Source organism: Poecilia formosa, unplaced genomic scaffold (genome assembly GCF_000485575.1).
Source record: "Poecilia formosa unplaced genomic scaffold, Poecilia_formosa-5.1.2 Scaffold144, whole genome shotgun sequence".
Lineage (NCBI taxonomy): Eukaryota > Metazoa > Chordata > Actinopteri > Cyprinodontiformes > Poeciliidae > Poecilia > Poecilia formosa.
In genome coordinates this window covers 458,796-479,761 of record NW_006800083.1, presented here as the reverse complement: position 1 = coordinate 479,761, position 20,966 = coordinate 458,796, and the positions used below count along the sequence as shown (strand labels likewise).

The window sequence follows — 20,966 nt, the reverse complement described above, 5'->3', positions numbered from 1 at the left end:
TTCAGTGTTTCAGAAAATTTATTATAACAATTTACAACTTGAGTGTACAAAATATTCTGAAACTGTAAAATGTAAAAATACATATTTTGCAACACAAAGACTTGGTTTTTAATAATTAAAAAATGTATTTATGTCTCATTTTCAGTTTGAAATACTGGTTTGGTTGGTTTCTTCATTAATCAAGGAGTTTATCAAAATGGCGTCAGATTCTGCACCAGTGAATATAATTTTGTCGTTGCTTTGACAAACGTTACCTTAGTTAACAGCAGATTGATGGAGCAAAATTACATTTATTCCATGACTTTGAGGAGGGTAATAGAAAACTTAAATATGACAAACGGTGGTAATTAGAAAAAATAAATGTGCATGTAAACAAACATGAAAAAAAAATAGAAATCATAAATTCTCAAAAACAGGAAAATGTAACATTTTATCACTGCTGTGTTTTCATATTGATGTGTTTGTTTTGTTCTGCTGAAAAAAGCAATCAGCAGAAAACTATTTAGACAGAAAGACAACTTGCCAAGTTTCTGGATCCCAGATTTACATATGTTTTCTATAGTGGGTTAGACATTTTTTAACAACACAGACACATCTCACTTTGAAATCACATGCATCCTTATTTGAAAGTAGTTTCTGGTGTTGATTAAAATCATGAAGTACATTTCCCCCTGAGGCACGTTGGTCCACTGCCACTTTACAGAACATATTTTCTTCACCTTGCTGCTGCTCTAAGGCAGTGTTTCTCAATTCCAGTCCTCAGGAATATTTTAGATGTGTCTCTGTTCCAGAAAACGTGATTCAAATGATTGCATGCCCTCTTCTGCAGTCGTCAAGCGCTGCAGAGGCCACTTAATCTCTCACAGATTCAAGCCAGGTGCGTGGCAGAAGGGAAACACCTAAAACAGCCAAGGCAGGGGGGGCATGAGGACCGGAGTTGAGAAACATTGATGTAAGGCAAGCGATCTCAAACTCCAGTCCTCAAAGGCTGGTGTCTGGCAACTTTAGATATCTCTTTGCTTACGCACACCTGGTTACAATGTTGGGTCATTAGAAGAGCTCTGCAGAGACGGACTGCGATGCTAGTGATCCAGTTTGGCCTTTTAATTCAAGTGTGTAGGACAATGAACACATCTAAAAGTTGCAGGATGCCAGCTCTCACAAACTCCAGTTTAAATCCACTGCTTTAAGGTAACTGGTAAAACTGAGCGAAACCAGACGATACAGAAAACAAAACTCGCCTACTGGGAAACCCGATCAAGCATACCAGGTCATTTCTGGTTTTCAGAAACAGAAACAACACATCACTTTTCAGAAAATCGAGAGTAAAACTTTAGGTGTGGCAGCCTCTTCTTCCTCTTTATGTCTGGTAACCGCAGATCACCCCCACATCCTCCTCATGAGAACAGTTGTGTTTCCCCACCTTTGACCTCTTGCATTCCAGCAGGGATCTTTCCTCACCCTCACACTCCACATCATCCAGCAGGATCCTGACCCTGCTGCTGGCCTCGCCCAGCGCGGCCCTCTTCATCACCGTCAGCGCAGTTGTGAAGCCGAGCTGCCGACATACGACCGTACCTGCCTTCCTCGTGAACAGGTCGTCGCACACCGTCCCCCACTCTCCTCTGATGAAGATCTCCACCCTGCCTCGATCTGGCATGCCGTCTGCGCTCACAAGCCGCACAGAGCCAGAAGGAAGCCTTCTTCCTCCTTTTCCTCGCTTGTTACCACGTCCTCGACCTTTTGGCCTTTTGTTGACTTGGTTGGTCTCTCCAGCACTTTGTGACTTCGCTCCAGGCCACAGTTTTTCATTCCGAACTTTAGGTAACGTGGTGCTGCTGACCGGTGTTTCCGGGGGCTTGTTGGCTGTCTGGCTTGTATAAGGTGCCCATGTTGTTGTCAGAGACTGAAATGTAGTAGGAGAAGGGGATTGTGGTGGGTTTAAAGGTGGGGAGGTGGCCCTAGCAGGGTGTGTAGGTGGTCCCCAATATCTTTTTGGTGAAGTTGTGCTGCAGATTGAGGTTTGAGAAATCCTAGAGCGGACTGGAGTCATGATGGTTGCACGATAACCTGAGGGAGAGACAGAATCACCCTCTTTATTTAAATATAATTTAATATTGAGCTAAAGCTGACAGACATGAACTTTAAAAAAAAATCTTAACCATTGATGCAAAGCCACTCATAAAGGCAACACACATTGGGGGCAAAAGGCAAAATATTCCCTTTTTATTTTCCATTAAATAAACACCAGTAGGGTCAGGTTGGTGCCAGCACTCGTCCTTTCCAAAGTGGAAGAGCTTCTGATCCATCCTCAGCGGAAGTCCAGACATATGCTAATGCTTTATCTAAATCTGACCAATGAAAATTTTGAAGAAATTAGCTCTAAAGTGGTAAGGAATATGAACAGAGTTCTCTCTTGCCAGGACATTTAATACTTCACAAGAACTCATCATGGAGAAGTCCCACAGGTATGTCCACTTCAAATTTTGGACTCAGAATTCCTAACACAATTATTACTGGGCAGCCCACAAGAGAAAACTTCTGCCCAGATAATGTGTGAAGAACAAGTTGCAGGAACTTCCAAAACTGGACTGCAGGAACATTCCTGGAGTCCCGGAAAAAGACAAAAATTGTACAGATGTCCAGCCCCGGTACAACACACATGGATCAAATGATGGGGTCATGATCAGATCCCTGGAGAACATTGACATGATGAAGAAGTACAAACTACCACCAGGGAAAGAACTAAGAGATGCAGGATGCCAAATGTTGAGGACAGACTTTGGACACCCCTGCTGTAGGCCTTTCAGCCTAATGCATCCACTCTGTTAAAGGTGCCAACCGATGTGTATCATTTAACATGATGCACGGCTGCACACCCAATATGAGTTCCCCTTTAGTCGTGAGCAATGTTGTTAGTAAGCGTTAGCTAGAGTGTGTGGCAGCAGCATCCTGTTATCTATCTGCTGATAGAAATCTTTGGTTTAAAATGCAACTACTTCTGGATAAAAACCTTATATCAAATCACTTGACATTGACCAGTGCACATGATGAATAAGTAAGATATTATGTTACTTGATTTGATTTTAAACACCAGGTTAGAAATCCTTTAGTTTGGGAGATTTACAAGAAAATGCTCTGGCTTCCTCCCACAGTCCAAAAACAAGACCGTTGGGTTGATTGGTCTCTCTAAAATTCTCCTTAGGTGTGTGTGAATGGTTGTTTGTCCTGTCTGTCTCTGTGTTGCCCTGCGACGGACTTGTGACCCGTCCAGGGTGACCCCCGCCTCTCGCCTGCTGACCACCGGAGACAGGCACCAGCGCCGCTCACAGCCCCACTAGGGATAAGCAAGTAAGACAATGGATGGATATTTAATGGCAATCTAAAATGGTTCTTCAAAGGTTGTCCTTTCCCTTAGCTTTTTAAAAAATGGTCCTAATGAAACATTGTAAAGCAGCTAAATCAGTCTTTTTGCTTTAAATCAAGAGCTGCAGAGATTAACGGAACATTTAGCTCAGCAGAAGCTTGTTAAAGCATTACAGCAACACGACTGTGCAAATAAGTCAAGATAAAAAGTAATGTTTGAGTTATTATTTTTCCATGATAGTTTTTGTGACAGTCATCCAAGTATATCAATGACTGCATGTTCTTATTAGGATCATGAAAATGTTGTGTGATATGTTTGAATATGAAGTTGGTAATTGAATAATTTTTAAGTAGCAGTGATTTTTATCAACAATGCCGTGAGAAAGTATTCACCACTTCACAAACATCTATTTTTACTTTTTTGACACATTTGAATAATCAAACAAATTTTAGCAATAGATACAAAAGATCCCGACTAAATATTCAAAAGATATTGTCGCCTAACTTTTCGATTGGGTTTACCACCTTTGTTGTTGACAACTGCATCAATGGGTGTTTTACATCTTTGTGAGAGATTTTTTTGCCCACTCTGCCTCGCTGAATTGCTTCAATTCAACCACAACGGAGGGCATTTGAGCATGAAAATGCCGACTGTTCCCCGTTAAACCAAATTGCAATATTTCTGAGAGTGATGTTATTGTGAAGAGCCACAAACAGAAAACATTGACACAGACACACAAGGAGGATTGTCCGAGCTGAAGCTGAAGAAGAAACATTTATTCAAAATAAATTAGCCCCAGTACTTGATTTAAATTAGTGCAAATATCTGACATAAATAAGAATTTGTCCTGCAACAAAAACTTTTGTACCAGCCAAAGAGAAGCATGTTAGCAGGTTCTAAGCAGGAACTGATGGCCACTTAACTTTCCTCTCTACTTGAGTCTTTGTGCAAATGTTTCAAGTTGGCATTTGAGCACCTATTAATATTAAAACAAAACCAAAGAACAACACAATCTTAAACATTTGAGACTTCTGTGATTATTTTAAATAACTTACCTTAATGTAACTTACTTTATTGCCATTTAAACGTATAAATAATAGAGAAATTGTTTAACCTCGCAAAAAAGGTAAACTTTGAAAAGCTGCATCGAAGAGTATATTATATATAAAAAAATTATAGTAGTAAAATGAAGCTATTTCCAGCCATGATAATAATTTAATTTTGAATGTCCGTAAAATAAAACAAAATTAAATGCTCAGCACAATTTTAAATTCACTTTTTATACCAAAACGCCCCCATAGAGTAACTTAATTTGTACATGTGAATCATTTTTATGGAGACATTTCTGGTTATATTCAGTATCAAGAGGGCAAAGTGGAGAATAACTATTTGAAAACAGGTTCAGACATAAATGGCAAATGCCAAGTCTTCAGAAGGTGTTTCTACAGATGGAGGATTTGCCTGATTTCACATTCCTGGATCTTAGCACCTTCTTAATTCCTAAAATTTCACGACATCCAGGAGAGATACACCAACATCATATCCTTTGAGACATAGAGTGACCTGACAAACTGTTAACTTTATTGTTCCTAAGCCAACCATTAACTTCTCTAAAGGTGTGCATCAGAAATCCCAAGAACCCCACAGGTGGGTTTGAAGGTGGATCAAACAAAGTTTTTCTTCAATGCTCTTTGTTTTTGTGCATGAAATTTAACAATTGTTTGAACAGTTTGGACAGAGAAAATACTTGCAAACCCATCAGCAAAAGTGATTTTTTAATTTTTTTTTTTTTTTATCAAAGAATGTACCTGGACATCAAAAATTCTAGAGTAATTTTTGCTTTAGATTGTGTTGTATCAATTATCACTTTGAACTGAGCTTTTAAAGTTAAAATTAAAGGTTTCCCATTGACAATTTGTACAGCTTGATAGCTGACCGTGAGAAAAGAGTTCAAGATTTTTTGATTTTTTTTGCCGCATTTCTTACTTTTATCAAGAACCACAGAAGAAGCACCAAAGAGCATTTTGCCTCTCTCAGGGAAACTAAAATAGTGTTCTGAAACACAAGATCCATATCCGTTCTCCTTTCCATATCTCAAAATTATCTGTTATCTATTGCATATTCAAAAAGTCCTACAGAAAGTAAAAATCACCCTGCAAAATCTAAATCTTGTCAAAATGCTCACTAAGACACAGACATATTCTTAGACTCTGATACTAAATAATAAAGCAATTCTTATTAGATAAAACCCTATCAAACAAAAAAAAAAGAAAAAAAAAAGCCAATATATTTGATCTTTCAGAACCCTGAAGCTGAAAAACCAAGAGCACAGTGTTGTCTAACACAGCAACCGTCTCCTCTATCAGGTCGTTATTCACCAAGATGCAAAGCACATCACAGTCTGGGTGCTGACTGAAAGGAATCCTTTGTAAAGTCGCCTTCAGAGTCACAATTCACTCAGTCATTGAACTTCTATAGCATAAAGCAAGAACATAGTGCAGCGCAGAAAAGCTCCAGTGTTAATACGAGCTCCCTGTCCTCGCACCTCGGTGTGAAATACTCTGTGTGTGGGTTTAGAAGATGTGTTAACAGCTGAGCCAGAATGTGAATAGGCAGTGGAGCTAGGATGATAAGCAGGTGCACCAGCAGGCCTACCAGTGGACGGCGTTGTGACAGGGATTGTTGCGCCCCTCTGGACAGCAGTCGGTTTTACTGTTGTGGTCAACGAAGTCTTTATCGGTTCAGACTGCGTCGTCTTTCTTTCTGCTGCTGCTGTTGGCTGCGGTCGAGCTATTTTCCCTTTTGTTTGTCTTGTTGGCATCGGAGGTTTTCTTATGATTATTGGTCTTCGTATTGTCTGTTTCTTCGTAGTTGTGGATTTCGGAGTGGTCGTGGTGGGAAGAGGTGTTGTGGTTGGTTTCTTGTTGACTACGAACTCTGAAAACGGAGACAAAAAGGCTTTTTTAACGATACAAATCTGGACTTTCACAATTTATGTAAGGTATTTTTTTTGGTCTTCAAACTATAAGCATATTAGTGACAACTTGAATTATAGCAAATTACTCACAGAATATGTGCAAATATCTTCCTGTGAAACATGCAAACTTTTCAAAGTCAATCCAGACTGATCCAATTTTGGATCAGTCTGGTCCTTAGCTTAGTTTGGTTCTGACTGGTGTATAAAAAGCCTGATCCATCTTCCAAAAGCCTCCACTTAAAGTCCTTCAATTGTACCATTAGGTTAAAATAGGTTAGGAAGTTAAATTTATTGTTTTGTTTCTCTGTGCTGTCCTGACCCCCTGCTCAACCTCGCTACGTAACCCTCCCACGGTCTTAAAAGATGAGGTCATTTGGACCCCACAAGCTTTTAGCTTTTTGTGCAGTCCAGTGGGGTTGCACTAGCCCCACGTGTGCTTCTACAAGGTTTTTTTGTGTGTGGTTTCGGGAACTGACAGGCTGAGACAACCCCTCATCCTCCCCGCTGTTCGACTGTGACATTTGTCGTGCTCCTTCTGAGTTTTTTCTTTAACCTCTTCGAGGGAGGGTTAAAGAAGCAAACACAGTTTTAGAGAAGTGTGGACTAACTAGCTTTTGTCATATTCTGAGTGTGGAGCTAAACGTGCTTCAGGCTACTAACTGAAATGTAAAAGTATCCCCTCCATTACATACCCTCTCTGGGGTAGAAATGAATAAGTTTTCCCTTTATCTTCACAGGCCGAGGCTTGATGCTGCATTTTCCAGGTGGTGCTCGTCTGCATAGTCAAAAGAATAAGAAAACATGAAGTAGAGCAGAGAAGACAATTTAAATTTGATATTTTCAAACAAGCCACAGTCATTGCGTGGCATCTATATGTTTTTTGACCATGGCTGCATCGCAAATGAATCAGTTCTACAGGTAAATGACCAGAGGAGATAAATTAGCAGTTGCAAATGTTTCTGCAGACAAATCTATTAGCGTAGAAACAGCCTAACATTGCCAAGATGTTAGGTTAACTTCACACTATAACGGACCTATAAATGTAGACGTTCCTTCTGTTTTGTTGTTGTTGTTGTTGTTGTTGTTTAGTTTTTTTGCATTTTTGACTAAAGCATTGTTTCCTGCTAAAAGTCATAAATTAAGACATGTACTTCAGAACAATTTTACAATGACTAAGAATCCAATTAACCATAAAAATAACAGAACTTGCTGTATGTTCTGGGTTACAAACTTTTTTAAGGGCTCATGTAGAACTTAAAAAATTATTTCATATGGTATATTGAGGAAAATATAACAGCCCGTGTCTTTCTTATTACTTTTGCATTGTAATACATTTACTGTACTTGATGAAGTTTTTTTAAAAAGAACATTAAATAAAGGACTTATGAGAGTTATTCTATCTTGCTACCTGGAAGGATCCACTATTTTATAGATGACTCCAGATCTGGCTGTGGCACTTGGGACTCCTGTGGATAAGAAGTACAGCTCTCCTGGAAAATGTACAGAGGAAAGGAGGAAAGATGAAAAGAACCAGATGGAAAACAGCAAGAGAACAGGATCGGAAGAAAAACAAAGAAATCATATACTTTAAGGGTAGACAAAAGAAAGCCCAATATCATAAAGGTAATAACATTATTGCTGAAGTGACATATAAATAATATAATTTCCAAAAATATCTGTTTGAAAATGCATTCATAGACTGCTACGCCTTTAAATCTCCCACTTTCAAGAGCTTCGTAAAAAAGAAAATGGAAAAAAGTAGCAGCGTGTGCAACATTTTACCTCATTAATCAGCAGCTGATAATTCAAAACAGACTTTACAATAAACCTCTCCTTACTCATCAGAAACAAGGCACAGTATGTTCTATCCTATGTGTGGGTTCGAGGACCATTTTTTCCTTGAAAATAAATGGACTTTTTCGATTCACAAATGAATAACAATAATTAAAATAATAATTACCAGAGAACCCGGAAACAATGAATATTCGCACACAAAATCATTACCTGCTTCGTCTTCAGCAAAGGAGATTATGTATCTATAGTAGCTGTTGATGAGTTTGGGAAATTTGCAGGTCTGGTCTCTTCCCATGCAGATCTCATTATACTGCCATTCACCTGTAGCCTCGTTCTCCTTCAAAGACATTAGACGCCTAAACACAAAGGGAGACATTTAAATACGGTCAGAAGGTAGAATAGTTTCCAAGACTGTCAACAGAGTCCAGCAAAATCTACATCAAATACAGCCGAGTAATGAAAACTGTCTTTTTCTCATTATTGTATGTGGATGCAAGAGAAATATTCACATGAATACTTGACAAGAAATAAATATTCCTATAAATGAAGAAATCAATATTAGCTCTAGAAAGGTGCTCCCTATAAAATGTATTTGTTCAGAAATGTATTTCTTACATTTTAACAACACAACAGTCATAATCGTTGCTATAGTTTTAACATGACACTTTTCTTTGTTCGGCATGTTCAGTGTTGTCTGAATGTGTCCAGATAGAGTAAAAACATCAATAAAGTTTTTACAACTTTGAAAATGTTAATACATTATTTCAACATCTACCCGCTCATGAAATCTCCAAAGATGTAAAGTCCATTCAGGTTGGGCATCTCGCAACCTCTATAGACGTATCCGCCTGTCACTGATTTTCCCAGTTTATGGGGGTAGTCAAAGATTGGCAAAATATCATCTGCAAAATGAGAGATACAGATCAAATGCATACCACATTACACATTTTTTTTCTTTTTTACATTTTACTCTTCAGATTTTGCTTTTCTATTGTCCTTTGAACAACACAGAGTAACTCACCCAGGGATGAGTTCTGGCAGAGCTTGCGGTCATAACAGCTGAAGCCTTCTTTGGCCCTCCATCCATAGTTTCCTCCTTCAAATAAAAGGGTTCTCAGAGTCTCAGAGATTTACAGGCAAATCAGTTTTCTTTCCAAATATGAACAAGTCAGATCATCGCAAATATTTAGGAACGGAAAAGTCCTTTTAAGGTTTTTAAGCAAAAATGTTGTTCAAAACACAGAAGCAAAAACTATTCCCTTCAATCCATAGTGTACAATGTGTAAATAAATGTGGTTGAAATGTGAAAAGATGTAAACATAAAGATGTGTATTGTTTTTAAAAACACTAATCTCTGTCTGCACTTTGGCTAGGAAGGACAAGGATGTGCTAATCTAAACATAGGTTTTAACTTGTTTTTAGTTTTGTCTTGCATCATAGAGGCCTGTAGGCTCAACAATGACACATCTGCCTATTCAGGTTCACAGTAGATTTTGGGACTATTTTCCTCTTTATATTTATTCATATTTCAACCTGCTTTGTAACTGATATTTTAATCTTTCTTTGCTTTTCTTTTGTTCATCCAGGCTTTGCAGACTGTCAGTGCACTCTGTTCTGTTTGCATGAAACACTAAAGCTTTAAAATGCAGCTCATGTATTTTCTCAGTCCATTATTTTTCTTTTTTTACTCCGTTAATAAATTAACATTTTGCTTATTCATCCATCTTAAATAAGCTAGTTATTCAATTAGCACAGAATTTTGTAGAAAATCTAAATAAATAGTCTATTTTGATCAGAAGAGAATAAAGCCAGGATGCAGATGTCATTAAGGCAAATTTCTCATATACTGAAATCATGACATTATTATGGCTTAACTGAAGTTTCTTGTGTTCATNCCCTTCAATCCATAGTGTACAATGTGTAAATAAATGTGGTTGAAATGTGAAAAGATGTAAACATAAAGATGTGTATTGTTTTTAAAAACACTAATCTCTGTCTGCACTTTGGCTAGGAAGGACAAAGATATGCTAATCTAAACATAGGTTTTAACTTGTTTTTAGTTTGGTCTTGCATCGTAGAGGCCTCTGGGCTCAACAATGACACATCTGCCTATTCAGGTTCACAGTAGATTTTGGGACTATTTTCCTCTTTATATTTATTCATATTTCAACCTGCTTTGTAACTGATATTTTAATCTTTCTTTGCTTTTCTTTTGTTCATCCAGGCTTTGCAGACTGTCAGTGCACTCTGTTCTGTTTGCATGAAACACTAAAGCTTTAAAATGCAGCTCATGTATTTTCTCAGTCCATTATTTTTCTTTTTTTACTCCGTTAATAAATTAACATTTTGCTTATTCATCCATCTTAAATAAGCTAGTTATTCAATTAGCACAGAATTTTGTAGAAAATCTAAATAAATAGTCTATTTTGATCAGAAGAGAATAAAGCCAGGATGCAGATGTCATTAAGGCAAATTTCTCATATACTGAAATCATGACATTATTATGGCTTAACTGAAGTTTCTTGTGTTCATCTTATGAGATTTTTTTTTTCTTTTGCTTTTTCTGGATTGAAAAATGTTAGTAGGTCTTTACACTACACAAACTTTTGCTGTTCCATTATTTTTGAAAAAATAAAGCATGGCTATTTTCAGCTTCTGCACACATTCAACATAAAGGACTTCAATGTGAGAAAAGAAAAAACAGGATCCTGTAACCTCCTACCTTTAACAATGAGGTCTATCTCTTCGTATTTATTCTGGCCAACATCACCACAAAACATCCTGCCTCTGCCTGCGCCTGTAGCAGGGTCACCGCGGTCAATGGAGCATCGCCACATGTTGCGAACTCCATAGGCATAAATCTCTGCAAAGAAATAAACCCGACAGGATAGTTGCACATTTTCTTATGGGCTGGATGAAAAAAATAAAAATAAAAAATATATATATAGAAAGCCTAACTAGGCATCTCTGGGAAAAGAAAACAGAAGCTGCTTTGCTCATGCAAAATAAGATGTCATATATCTTAGCTAAAATCTGAATCTGATATTTTAGAAAATGTTTTCTATTTCAGATTTGATCAGAACTGAAAGGATTTACCAGGCCTTGCTCCCTGCTCCCCTACGAATGGATTGTCAGAGGGAATGGTGTATGGAGTGCTTTCATCAATGTTGTCGATGTCAATGCGGAGCACTTTGCCAAGAAGTGCTGATCTGTCAATTACAAAGAAAGAAAAGATTGATATACTTGGAGGCCAAGACGATACCTTTCTCTTTCTATGATTAATGCTAAAATTGTTCAATTTTTTCCTATCAGTCTCACAATATTTCCAGTTTTAAATCATCTCCTTTGTTTTTCTCTACTTTCCAGTAGAGTTTTATTACTACTGAGTAGTAATAATTTTTTTGTCAACTTTCCAGTTTTTCTTCACTCTTTATCTACTTCTCTTTTTCTCTCTGCACACCAGTGTAGAGTGAATAGACCTAATAAAGTAATCTATGCCCTGTTCCTAGAGGAACTTAAGGATGATCAACAATCATTTTGTCTGCAAACCCCCAAAAAAAGGATACTTAATAATTCATTTTAATGTTCAGAATTTAAATTGTGACGAAAGCTTCATTAGTAAAAGTGGATTTAAGTGAAAATGTGAAAAGTATACCAACTTGTTCTGTGAATTGCCAAACTTTCCAAATGGGTCTCCAGCTCGTCCGCCGTCTCCAATAAAAATGTAGAGATATCCGTCATGGCCAAAAAGCAGCTGCCCACCATTGTGGTTAGAAGCTGGCTCCACCACCTCCAGGATCATTCTGTACGAGAATGAAAATGATAAGTGTGCTTCTGCTTTTTAAAATAAACACGTAGATGAAATGTTAAGTTTTTACCTCTCAGAGGAATGATCGAGCTGGTTATCATCATGGTCCGAGAGCGTAAACTCACTGATTCTTATTCTCTCTTCCTTCTTCACAGACACTGAGTAGTAAACATATGCCTTTCTGACTGTGGTGAACCTGAGAATAGAAGCAATGCTCGGTCTTATTTCTCAGTGTTGCAAAAACAAAATAAAAAAATGACACTGTGTTTCATAACTTTTATGAAGAACTAGAAGTAAGAACCTTGGATGCAAGGCAATGCAGAGGAATCCCCTCTCATCCCCGGTCCATCGAGACGTGAGCACAGCCTTGGTGAGGTTGAGGAAAGGATGGTCGATCCTGGAGCCATTAGCCAAATACACCCACACATAACCCAGCTGCTCTGCAACAAAGAAGCGATGGCTTCCGTCGTCTGCATGGATCATGGCCACGGGGTTGCGGAGACCATTGGCAACTTCCTGCAGGCACACTTCCAGACAGCCTGTAGAATCCTCCCGTACTAATCCGAGGTTAGCGTTCAGTTCTGTTGACGGAAGAAACTGCGTATTACCGGCTTTATATTGAGGGATAATTCGTGACGTAGATTAGGGCTAATACATTAACCTGTACCTGCATCTGTCAAAACATTTGGGTAGCAATACTGTTTGTCTTTGAGCTCCAGAAAGTCACAGAAACGTCTGCGGTCCTCCTCTATTGCAGCAGTCAAGTTTGCAAACTGTTGTAGGTTCCCCTTGTCCTCCAGGAGCAAGCTGAGTGTGTATCGACAGTCCCGCCAGTAGTCTGAGCAGTAGTCTCCACATAGCCCTGGCAGAACCCTCATTTGTGTGTTGGCATCCTCAGCATCATATAGGTGGGCAGCATATGGAGAACACTCCTGAAAAAGGAAATTAGAACCTATTAGTCGTTTGTGGAAATTCAGGCTTAGTCTTATTATTTGCTTCATCTCATAAGTGGAGATTATAAACTGTCTGAATGCCATAAACAGTGTTGTAGAAATACTGCCAGGGCTTCTCTGTGCCATACTGTTAAGTGGTCAGATCAGGGTTATATACAGCTACAGCATAAATGAATGCAAGGCAGGTCCACTTTGTTATTAAGTCACAACCACACTGTCCACACCCAGAATGGTGAGGAAATTCAGTGGCACGACACGCGAACCACTGGACATGTGACACTGTCGCACAGGATGAAGCCCGAAAGGGAAAATCTGAATCAGGACAACAAATCTAGGAATGTTGACAAGGAAATTACTTTCAAATAGCTCGTTTTAAAATGGGCTCCAAAGTGAACAGGTAGTCATTGATAAAACTGTTTCTGCAAAAGCGATAAAGAAAAAAAGAGTTATACTGCAATAGTAGACATTGGTGTGTAGATTCTCAGTCATCCAGGACGTGACAGTCTTACGTATGAAAATTAAACTTCTTCTGTTGTTTCTTGAAGACATTACATCTCTCATCATCTACCTAAAACTGGAAAAGCCTTTTAGGTATGAACCAAAAAAAAAACATTTTTAAGAGACAGTAGAAGTCCAGTTGCCTTTAGGGTGAATATTTATTTATTTTTATTATTATTCCCTTTATTTAACCAGGTAAACCCTGTTGAGATCTAGATCTCATTTTCAAGAGGGGCCTGGGATATTATTACAGTTCATTTTACAGTTTGTGCAGATATGAATACAAGGTTGAAATTAGCTTCTTCCACACGGTGGTCAGGGACAGCCTTAGAAAAACTAAGCAAAGCTGCTCCGCTGCTTTGAATGCAAGTTTGAGTTTGAGCATCTGATCATATGGAAGGCTACACTGACTTCTCATTTGACATGAACATACTAAACATTACAATGATTGAACTGTAGTGAAGGAATGAAAACATCAAGCACTGTTGGATCCCATATGACTATGAAGCAGAAGTCATATAGACCAAAAACAAAAACGTTATTAGATGCAGGTACAATCTAAATGACTCCAGTGTGACAGCACAAATGCCTACACAACAGGCACATGCTGCTGGTGCATCTAGTTGTATTTGTCCCCAGAAATATGTAATTAAAAATCCTCATCATCTCAGATTCTGGGATTTGAAAACCAGACTGAAAAGAACTTTCTCATCTAAAATGATATATTTGGAGATAATGAGGTCAACTAATGATACATCAGGGATGATGCACTTAAGAGAAAGTGTCAGAGATGCAATATTATGTTTACCAAGACATTGTTGCTGACTACAATGCCCGTCTGCTGCCAGACAGACTGCAGACAGGTGTGCAACAGTAAAAGAGATGTTATTGTTGCCTTTGTTAGGGAAGATCAGGCGAATCTAGACACGTTGCTCTCCTGGTGTGTGTTTCTTCACCCAATAACATAGACTACCTCAATTTCCCTCCCCCAACACTGGCATTCATACCTTGGTTAATAAATATCCAGTTACCCAGATAAAATTGTAAAAACAGTAGAACAACATTCTGAGGGGTGAACAGTTCTCCTTAAGTATTAAAACTGGGGTAAAAAAAAAGAAAAAGTTGTTTCTAGTATATGATCAATACTTTTAAAGCCTTAACTGCATTAGTTTAGAAAAAAAAAGTTTAATATGTTTGATATATTGAAGGTTGAAGTTGCAGCCCAATACTCTCATTATAAAACACCAACTTTTCAGTCCAAAGAAACAAATAATAGATTTATACCACAATATTCAGGACTTTCTTTCTCTGTTTGGGTCATTAGTAATACCAGGTTTGTCAAACAGAGAACCTGTGTGTGGCGGGTTAAACTCAGCTGAAAACTCAGGCCTTTAAAGTAATTTGGCTACCACTCGGTGCTTTCTTTTTTATCTCAAACCATCAAAGACTATTTTTATACCAAACACTAAAAAAAAAAGAAAATGAAACCGTTTTTAAAGCAAAACTATCACCAGCTTATTTTGAGCTGGTCATAGTCAACTCATTTCCTCTTAGCATTCCTCCAATGAAAGTTTTATAACCTAACTTAAAATAAAATCACTTCTTAACCTTATACATTTACACTGCTCAGTGGCAAGCCAACACTAAAACCTTCCTAACAGGAGTAAACTCATAGACACTTTGCAGCACTGTCATTACACACACAACCCAGCCTGCCCTGCATGGAAAGAACTACTGTGGGCTATAATTTCCACAGCGGTAGAACCTATATTTTAGGATTTGGTGATTTGTCACTGCTTTTACATAGAATATGCTTCACTGAACTTCAAGAGAGACGTGTATTTAGTATTTTCATAGCATTGTGGTATCTCCTCCATCCCCCCACCCCAAAAAAAAAAAAATGAAAACGTAAACCATTTTGTTTATGTTACTCATGATATTTAACAAAAATATATTAGCTTGCTCAGTTTATCTGTAAAGGCTACAGCAAATTGGTGCCGCACCTATCACTCAATTTCCACACAAAGGCTGCACGTAGCTAGCATCTGGGCTGCAAAGTCAGCACGTAATTATGTAATCAGCGAGGGGAGTGAGCTTCAAGGCTCAGTCCAGTGACGGGGATTCTGGGCTTTAGTGCCAGGATGTGTTTAAGATTAGGGAAAGTAAAACATACGGAAATAGAAATGATTAGTGGATGAAATAATTTTCCAAACAAAGACTGCAGCAGATGCAGGATTATCACACTAACTTCTAAACTTAGAAATACATTTCAAGCTGTAAGTGTGAGTCATAACTGTAATGAAAAAAAATGCAAGTAAAAATAAGTGCTGGAGGCGGTTGTTGAACTTGGTTTGTGATGTTTTCAATGTGTTTTTTTTTTTAGGTTTTAATTTATTTCCCAGACAATTTTTTTTTCTCACTTTTTCAAGAAAATGAAAACAAAACAAATGAGCGCCTTAGAACAGATGTTCCTAAATTATGCTAGGCAGAATGTTTTGGAAGCATGAGAAGTGAGTGGGGATAGCGTGTAAAAGGTCAAGAACTCGTTTTGGTTTTCCCCTTTGATGGCGTTTCTGCATTTAAGCAAAAATCACAAATATGTAGAACACAACAACCTCAGACATACAAAAGAATCGCATACAAAATGATCATTAAGACATGTCAAATAATTGCAAAGATGCATAAAGATATTATCCTCTTACCTGGCAGAGGATGCTGCTTATGTATTTACCACATCTTGCTGAACCCAAAGTGTCAAAATTTTCCATAATTAAGTCATACTTCCTTGATATCTCTTCATCCTTCTGCAAATCGCAGCATCCAAACTTTGTATAATCTGTGCAGAAGACTAATGGCTGCTGAGGCCCAAATGGAGGTTTGTAATCCAAGCACTGTGGGTGACAGCTGCCCCTCCAGACCTGGAGGAGCAGCATCAGGGTGAGGAGCAGATATGCAGGGAAACCTGTGCACTGCAAGTTCTTCTGATGGACCAAATCATTGGAATATAGAGTCATGCTGCCACTCTGTTCAGGATCGTCTTTCCCTTCACCCAGAAAGTAAATAAATAACCAATGCAGCTTTGATGTGAAAATACACCAGTCTCCAACAGGATCTATGGAACACAAATGAGACAGTTAAAGTTTTTGGTTAGTTATTTAGTGGATCTCAATGTAGAACCTCCATAGTCGGTGACTGTATAATCTTATGAATGAATGTTTTAATGAATGACGGGTCTGATTCTATTAGCTTTGAATTAAAGGAGGCTGATATTTGATATTTTGTTATCAAAGGGAAACCTGGACATTTGTGATTTGATGCAGATGATAAAAGTTAGTTTATCCTAGTTTGGTGGACAAGTTGGCCATCAGACAAAACTGGCTGATCATGATGTTTTTTTTTTTGTTTTTTGTTTTTTTTAAGAGAAAAAAGCGTTTAATTTAATGTGACCCTAAGTCATGAAATAATATCTACCAGCTGCTCCCACGTAAGAGAATTGCCTGATCTATAACATAAAAAAAGATCTGACAGAACTAAAAACATTAAAAAAAAAAACAGAAAACGTTGTCCAAAAAAATTCAAGAACAGCAAAACCAAAGTCACTGAATCAGTGACAAAGACTTTTCTAAAACTTTCACTGAGATAAACCACAGCAAAAGCTTTTAACCCCAAATGGGGGAAAATGGAATAGAGATTAACTTTCACTCCAGTGGCCAGTTTACCAATATCACTCCACAATCACTCCAACGACCCATATAGGAGGAGAACCCAGGACAGCATCAGTTTGTATCCCTTAGATCAAGAGTACAAATGTTGCACACCAGCACGTTTACCCCCAAATAACTTTAAAAAATCTAATAAAGTAGCCTAATTAGTGGCTTAGTCAAAGACCAGAGCTAAGTTTCACTAAGGTTACACACTGGGACCTTAAACAGAGTGCTCATTCTCCTAAAACCTCCTGATTTCGCAAAGTGGGATGGACAATCTTCTGACAGGGATGTGACTGACCCATAGCCAGTCATCATAAACAACTGATGGTAGCAGTTGCATCAAAAGATGGTAAAGTCACTTTTAGGGGGTAATAACCTTTTCACAAAAGATCAAGTTGGATCATAAACTCACTATTTTCCTGTAACAAATTAAGTAATCATTTGAACTTCCAGTTTTAATATAACCCAGTTTACTTTGTCTGATGCACAACTTGTTTTACTGATCTGAAACTTTTAAGAGTGTTTGCATATCACAATGTTTCACCTTTTATTTTAGCAGTCTTTACTAGCAAAAACATTAAAGATGAGAAACTAACCAAACCAGTTTAGTTCAAGATTACAGACATTTGCTGAATTTCAATTATTGGGTGCAAAATTATTATTATTCATTTGACACATAAACACAATTTTAACAGTTCATATGATGTGTGAACTTACATAGCTGGTCTCTAGAAGCATGAACGTGTGAAAACACACTAGCCCAGCATCATAGCTGTCTGCAAGGGAACCTCAGAGTGCACACAATGGGTTACATCATCGACTCACAAAACTCATGCAGTTTCCCAATTTCATGTGCAAATGTCATAGAATATTTTCAGCTTGACTCAGATCCAGTGGACTCTTATTGTCACAAAGGTTTTTGTGCTTCAGTCCAGACAGCAACGACACCTGTGGATCACAACACAAATCATGCAGTAGCTGAATTCAAGAGTGCATCGCATCTCAGTCAGTTCTCACACACTTAAACCACAGCATAACACTGAATCTTTAAAAAAAATAAATAAATAAAGGATACAAAACTTCAAGGAAGGCTTTTCAAAATAGAGTTTCACCTTCGTCCAAGGTTTCAGAAAAATATTTACTCCCAGAACGAGGTCACCTTGAGACTCTCCCTATGTTTGCTCTGGACGCTCTCACTTGCTGCTGCAGTGAGTGAAAGCCATGCACGGGGAGAGACAGCAGAAAAAGTGTGAGAGAGGTTCTTTCATTTCCACATGGAGCCACGCTGCAGCCTTGGCTGAAAGCCTTCCCACTATGCGTCCTCACTCCTCCTCTTCCTCCTCCTTTCTCTCTCTTCGTTGGCTTTTTAGCTCACAAAGACATTCCTTCCCGTCGCATGTGGCACGTATAGCCCTGGAGTTGCAACTTTTCATCTTTCCTCCCTCTGAGCTCCCCCTCACAACCTTCTGCATTCCCACACCTCCTCTCTGTCTGCGCCGCCTCCAGACAGACTCACGCCGCTGTATGTTTGTGTGTATTTATGTATGCGTGCGTGCGTGTGTGTGTGTGTGTGTGTGTGTGTGTGAGAGAGAGCACTGCTCTGTGTGTATGCGTGTGGTCAGATGAATCAGGACGTGTGCTGGAAGTGAAGTCCAATGGATTCTCCAGGCACAATTCCAAACCTGAATCTTATTTTAAAGAGCCCAGCTAGCCAACGTTTGCATCCAGAGCTACATTTGCGCTCCATCTGCATCGCCCTCTTGCTCCAGTAATGAAAAACTTCTAACAGTATCAAAACAAAATGTAAAGACAGTTAAGTATTTTGAATTGATTTATTTTTTTCTTCAGATATTCTGATTTTGGGAACTATTGTCTGGCTTGTCTTGGAGCAGACACAAAACACTTGCAAGTAACTTTATGGAAGTGGATCAGTATAGAAGACAATAAATGGCCATTTTTGCAGCAGAAGTAAGTAACTTTGCAGGCTGAAACACACAAGGACACATTAATAGCAGCAAGCTTTTGAGGGATTTAACCCACTTGAAATGTTGAAAAAAAAAACAGCTTCTAATTTGTAAAAAAAAAAAAAAAAAAAAAATCAAAGAGCCTGATCACAATAAGCAGCTGGAGAAAGTGATCAAATCATGAGCCAAATATTAGCAAAAATAAAACATTGCAGAACTCCTGGGTTTTGACAGAGTTATAATAAAGAAGAGTGTTGTAGAATATTTAAAGTGCTTTTTTTTATTTCTTGTACGCATGCACTGTGTCATATTCAATAACAAATAAAGGTTAAGTTTAAATTTTTAAATGTGCTTGTGTGGAGGTGGTATTTTTCCCAGACATACAGATGCCAAAATTCAAACAAACATCCCCACATCTACAAGTATGTCTCTCCTACCCACCCAGACACACACATACACACACACACACACACACACGCACACACACACACACACACACACACACACACATAAACGCATTAACAAAACATTACATGGATCCACTCTGAAAGCTTTTAGGCTCTTGATTTATGTGACATAAAAGGCTTCCTTCTTCATTGTTTCATTTATTCATGAAATTTAAAACATTGCATCATTAGGGGAATGAATTAAAAAAGTTAATCAAATCAGTTTTCTCCAAAAGTAAATATTCATGTGAACATCACCTTTTGATTTTCTTGAGGTTGATGAACTGATGCAGTCTAATGAGATGTTCATGAGACGGATCAGCATTGTGTCTGGCATTAGGGCTTTTGTGTAAGTATAAATATTACACTACCATCTGTTGCTCAGTATTTCAGGTCAAGGAGTGTCTGCTGTCTGGCTGGTTACCAGGCATCTTTCTCACTCAGAACCGACAGGAACAAAACATCATGTGCAGTGTTGCACTCTTTATTATGTCACGTCAGTCAAAATGAATTATCCTTATTTGTGCCTAATAGTATTTCCCTCTAAAACTAATCATTCTCATTTCCTTGCTTGAGCAATTTGCAAACAAAAATGTTGAACTAGTTGTCAAAATGTAAGAAATGTATTCATTTCTTAATCATTCCTTCCTGAAAAAATGTCTCCCAGATTGAACAATCTCTATCAGGTGAGCCTCAGCTTTCACTGACGATGCTGTTTACTGCTGAGCACAACTTCAGCCGAAGAGAGTTTCTTATGTATGTACCAAAAATAAAACTATGTACTTTACTTTTGCACAGTTCTTTACCAGGTTAGATTTAGGGTTAAGAAGGTTTGCAAGAGTCATCACCCAAGAGGAAAAGTAAAACAAAAATCAAAGCTTGCATATTGCATGCTGAAAATATGAAAGCAAAGACAATGCAAGAAAAGACAAGCACCTGATAATTATAGTAAATTTCAGTCTTCTGAAATGAAACTTAATATGTATTTTGCTGCAAAGTGCACCAATAGAAGTGTGAAGTGTGACCTTTTATTGGGATAAATTTAGTCGTGATGACATGACGTGGAACTGGATTAGGTTTTGGGGGTATGACGTTCAAACGTGGCTCTGCAGGTTTTCTGGGATAAATACACAGCTTAGAGAATGAGATTATGTTTTTTTTTTGTTTTTTTGAATTAAAGGGCCAAAAATCATTCCTGTACCACAGCGCTTCATGTCTGCGTAGCCTGTTTGATCCAAATGTACACCCTGGATTACCGTGATCATTCCTTCATCCGATACTCTTTGTAGGCAGCGTAACAGAGTTCCAGCACTTGCATGGAAATAAATCTTGCAGATTTTTAGTTAATTTTAAATGAGCTAAAGTGAGCCCATTCAAATATCTGCTGCTGTTCAGTTTGAATTTTCAGAAATCCTAGGTCTTTTCTGAAACTGTAAATAGTTTACATCTGCA

General features: G+C 38.1%; 1 protein-coding gene across 1 annotated transcript; it reads right to left on the bottom strand.

The window, feature by feature from the left end:
- Nucleotides 1-18,636, bottom strand: LOC103145565 (HHIP-like protein 1). Its single transcript, XM_007563038.2, has 16 exons — nucleotides 18,217-18,636; nucleotides 17,822-18,052; nucleotides 16,100-16,509; nucleotides 12,614-12,878; nucleotides 12,248-12,527; nucleotides 12,017-12,142; nucleotides 11,798-11,941; nucleotides 11,235-11,347; nucleotides 10,861-11,001; nucleotides 9,160-9,234; nucleotides 8,914-9,040; nucleotides 8,349-8,494; nucleotides 7,753-7,834; nucleotides 7,037-7,119; nucleotides 6,023-6,304; nucleotides 1-2,070 (listed from the first exon to the last, which is right to left on the bottom strand). Exons 3-16 carry the CDS (start codon nucleotides 16,409-16,411, stop codon nucleotides 1,361-1,363), a joined length of 2,886 nt encoding a protein of 961 aa, XP_007563100.1. The 5' UTR covers nucleotides 16,412-16,509; nucleotides 17,822-18,052; nucleotides 18,217-18,636; the 3' UTR covers nucleotides 1-1,360.
- Nucleotides 18,637-20,966: the final 2,330 nt, after the last annotated feature.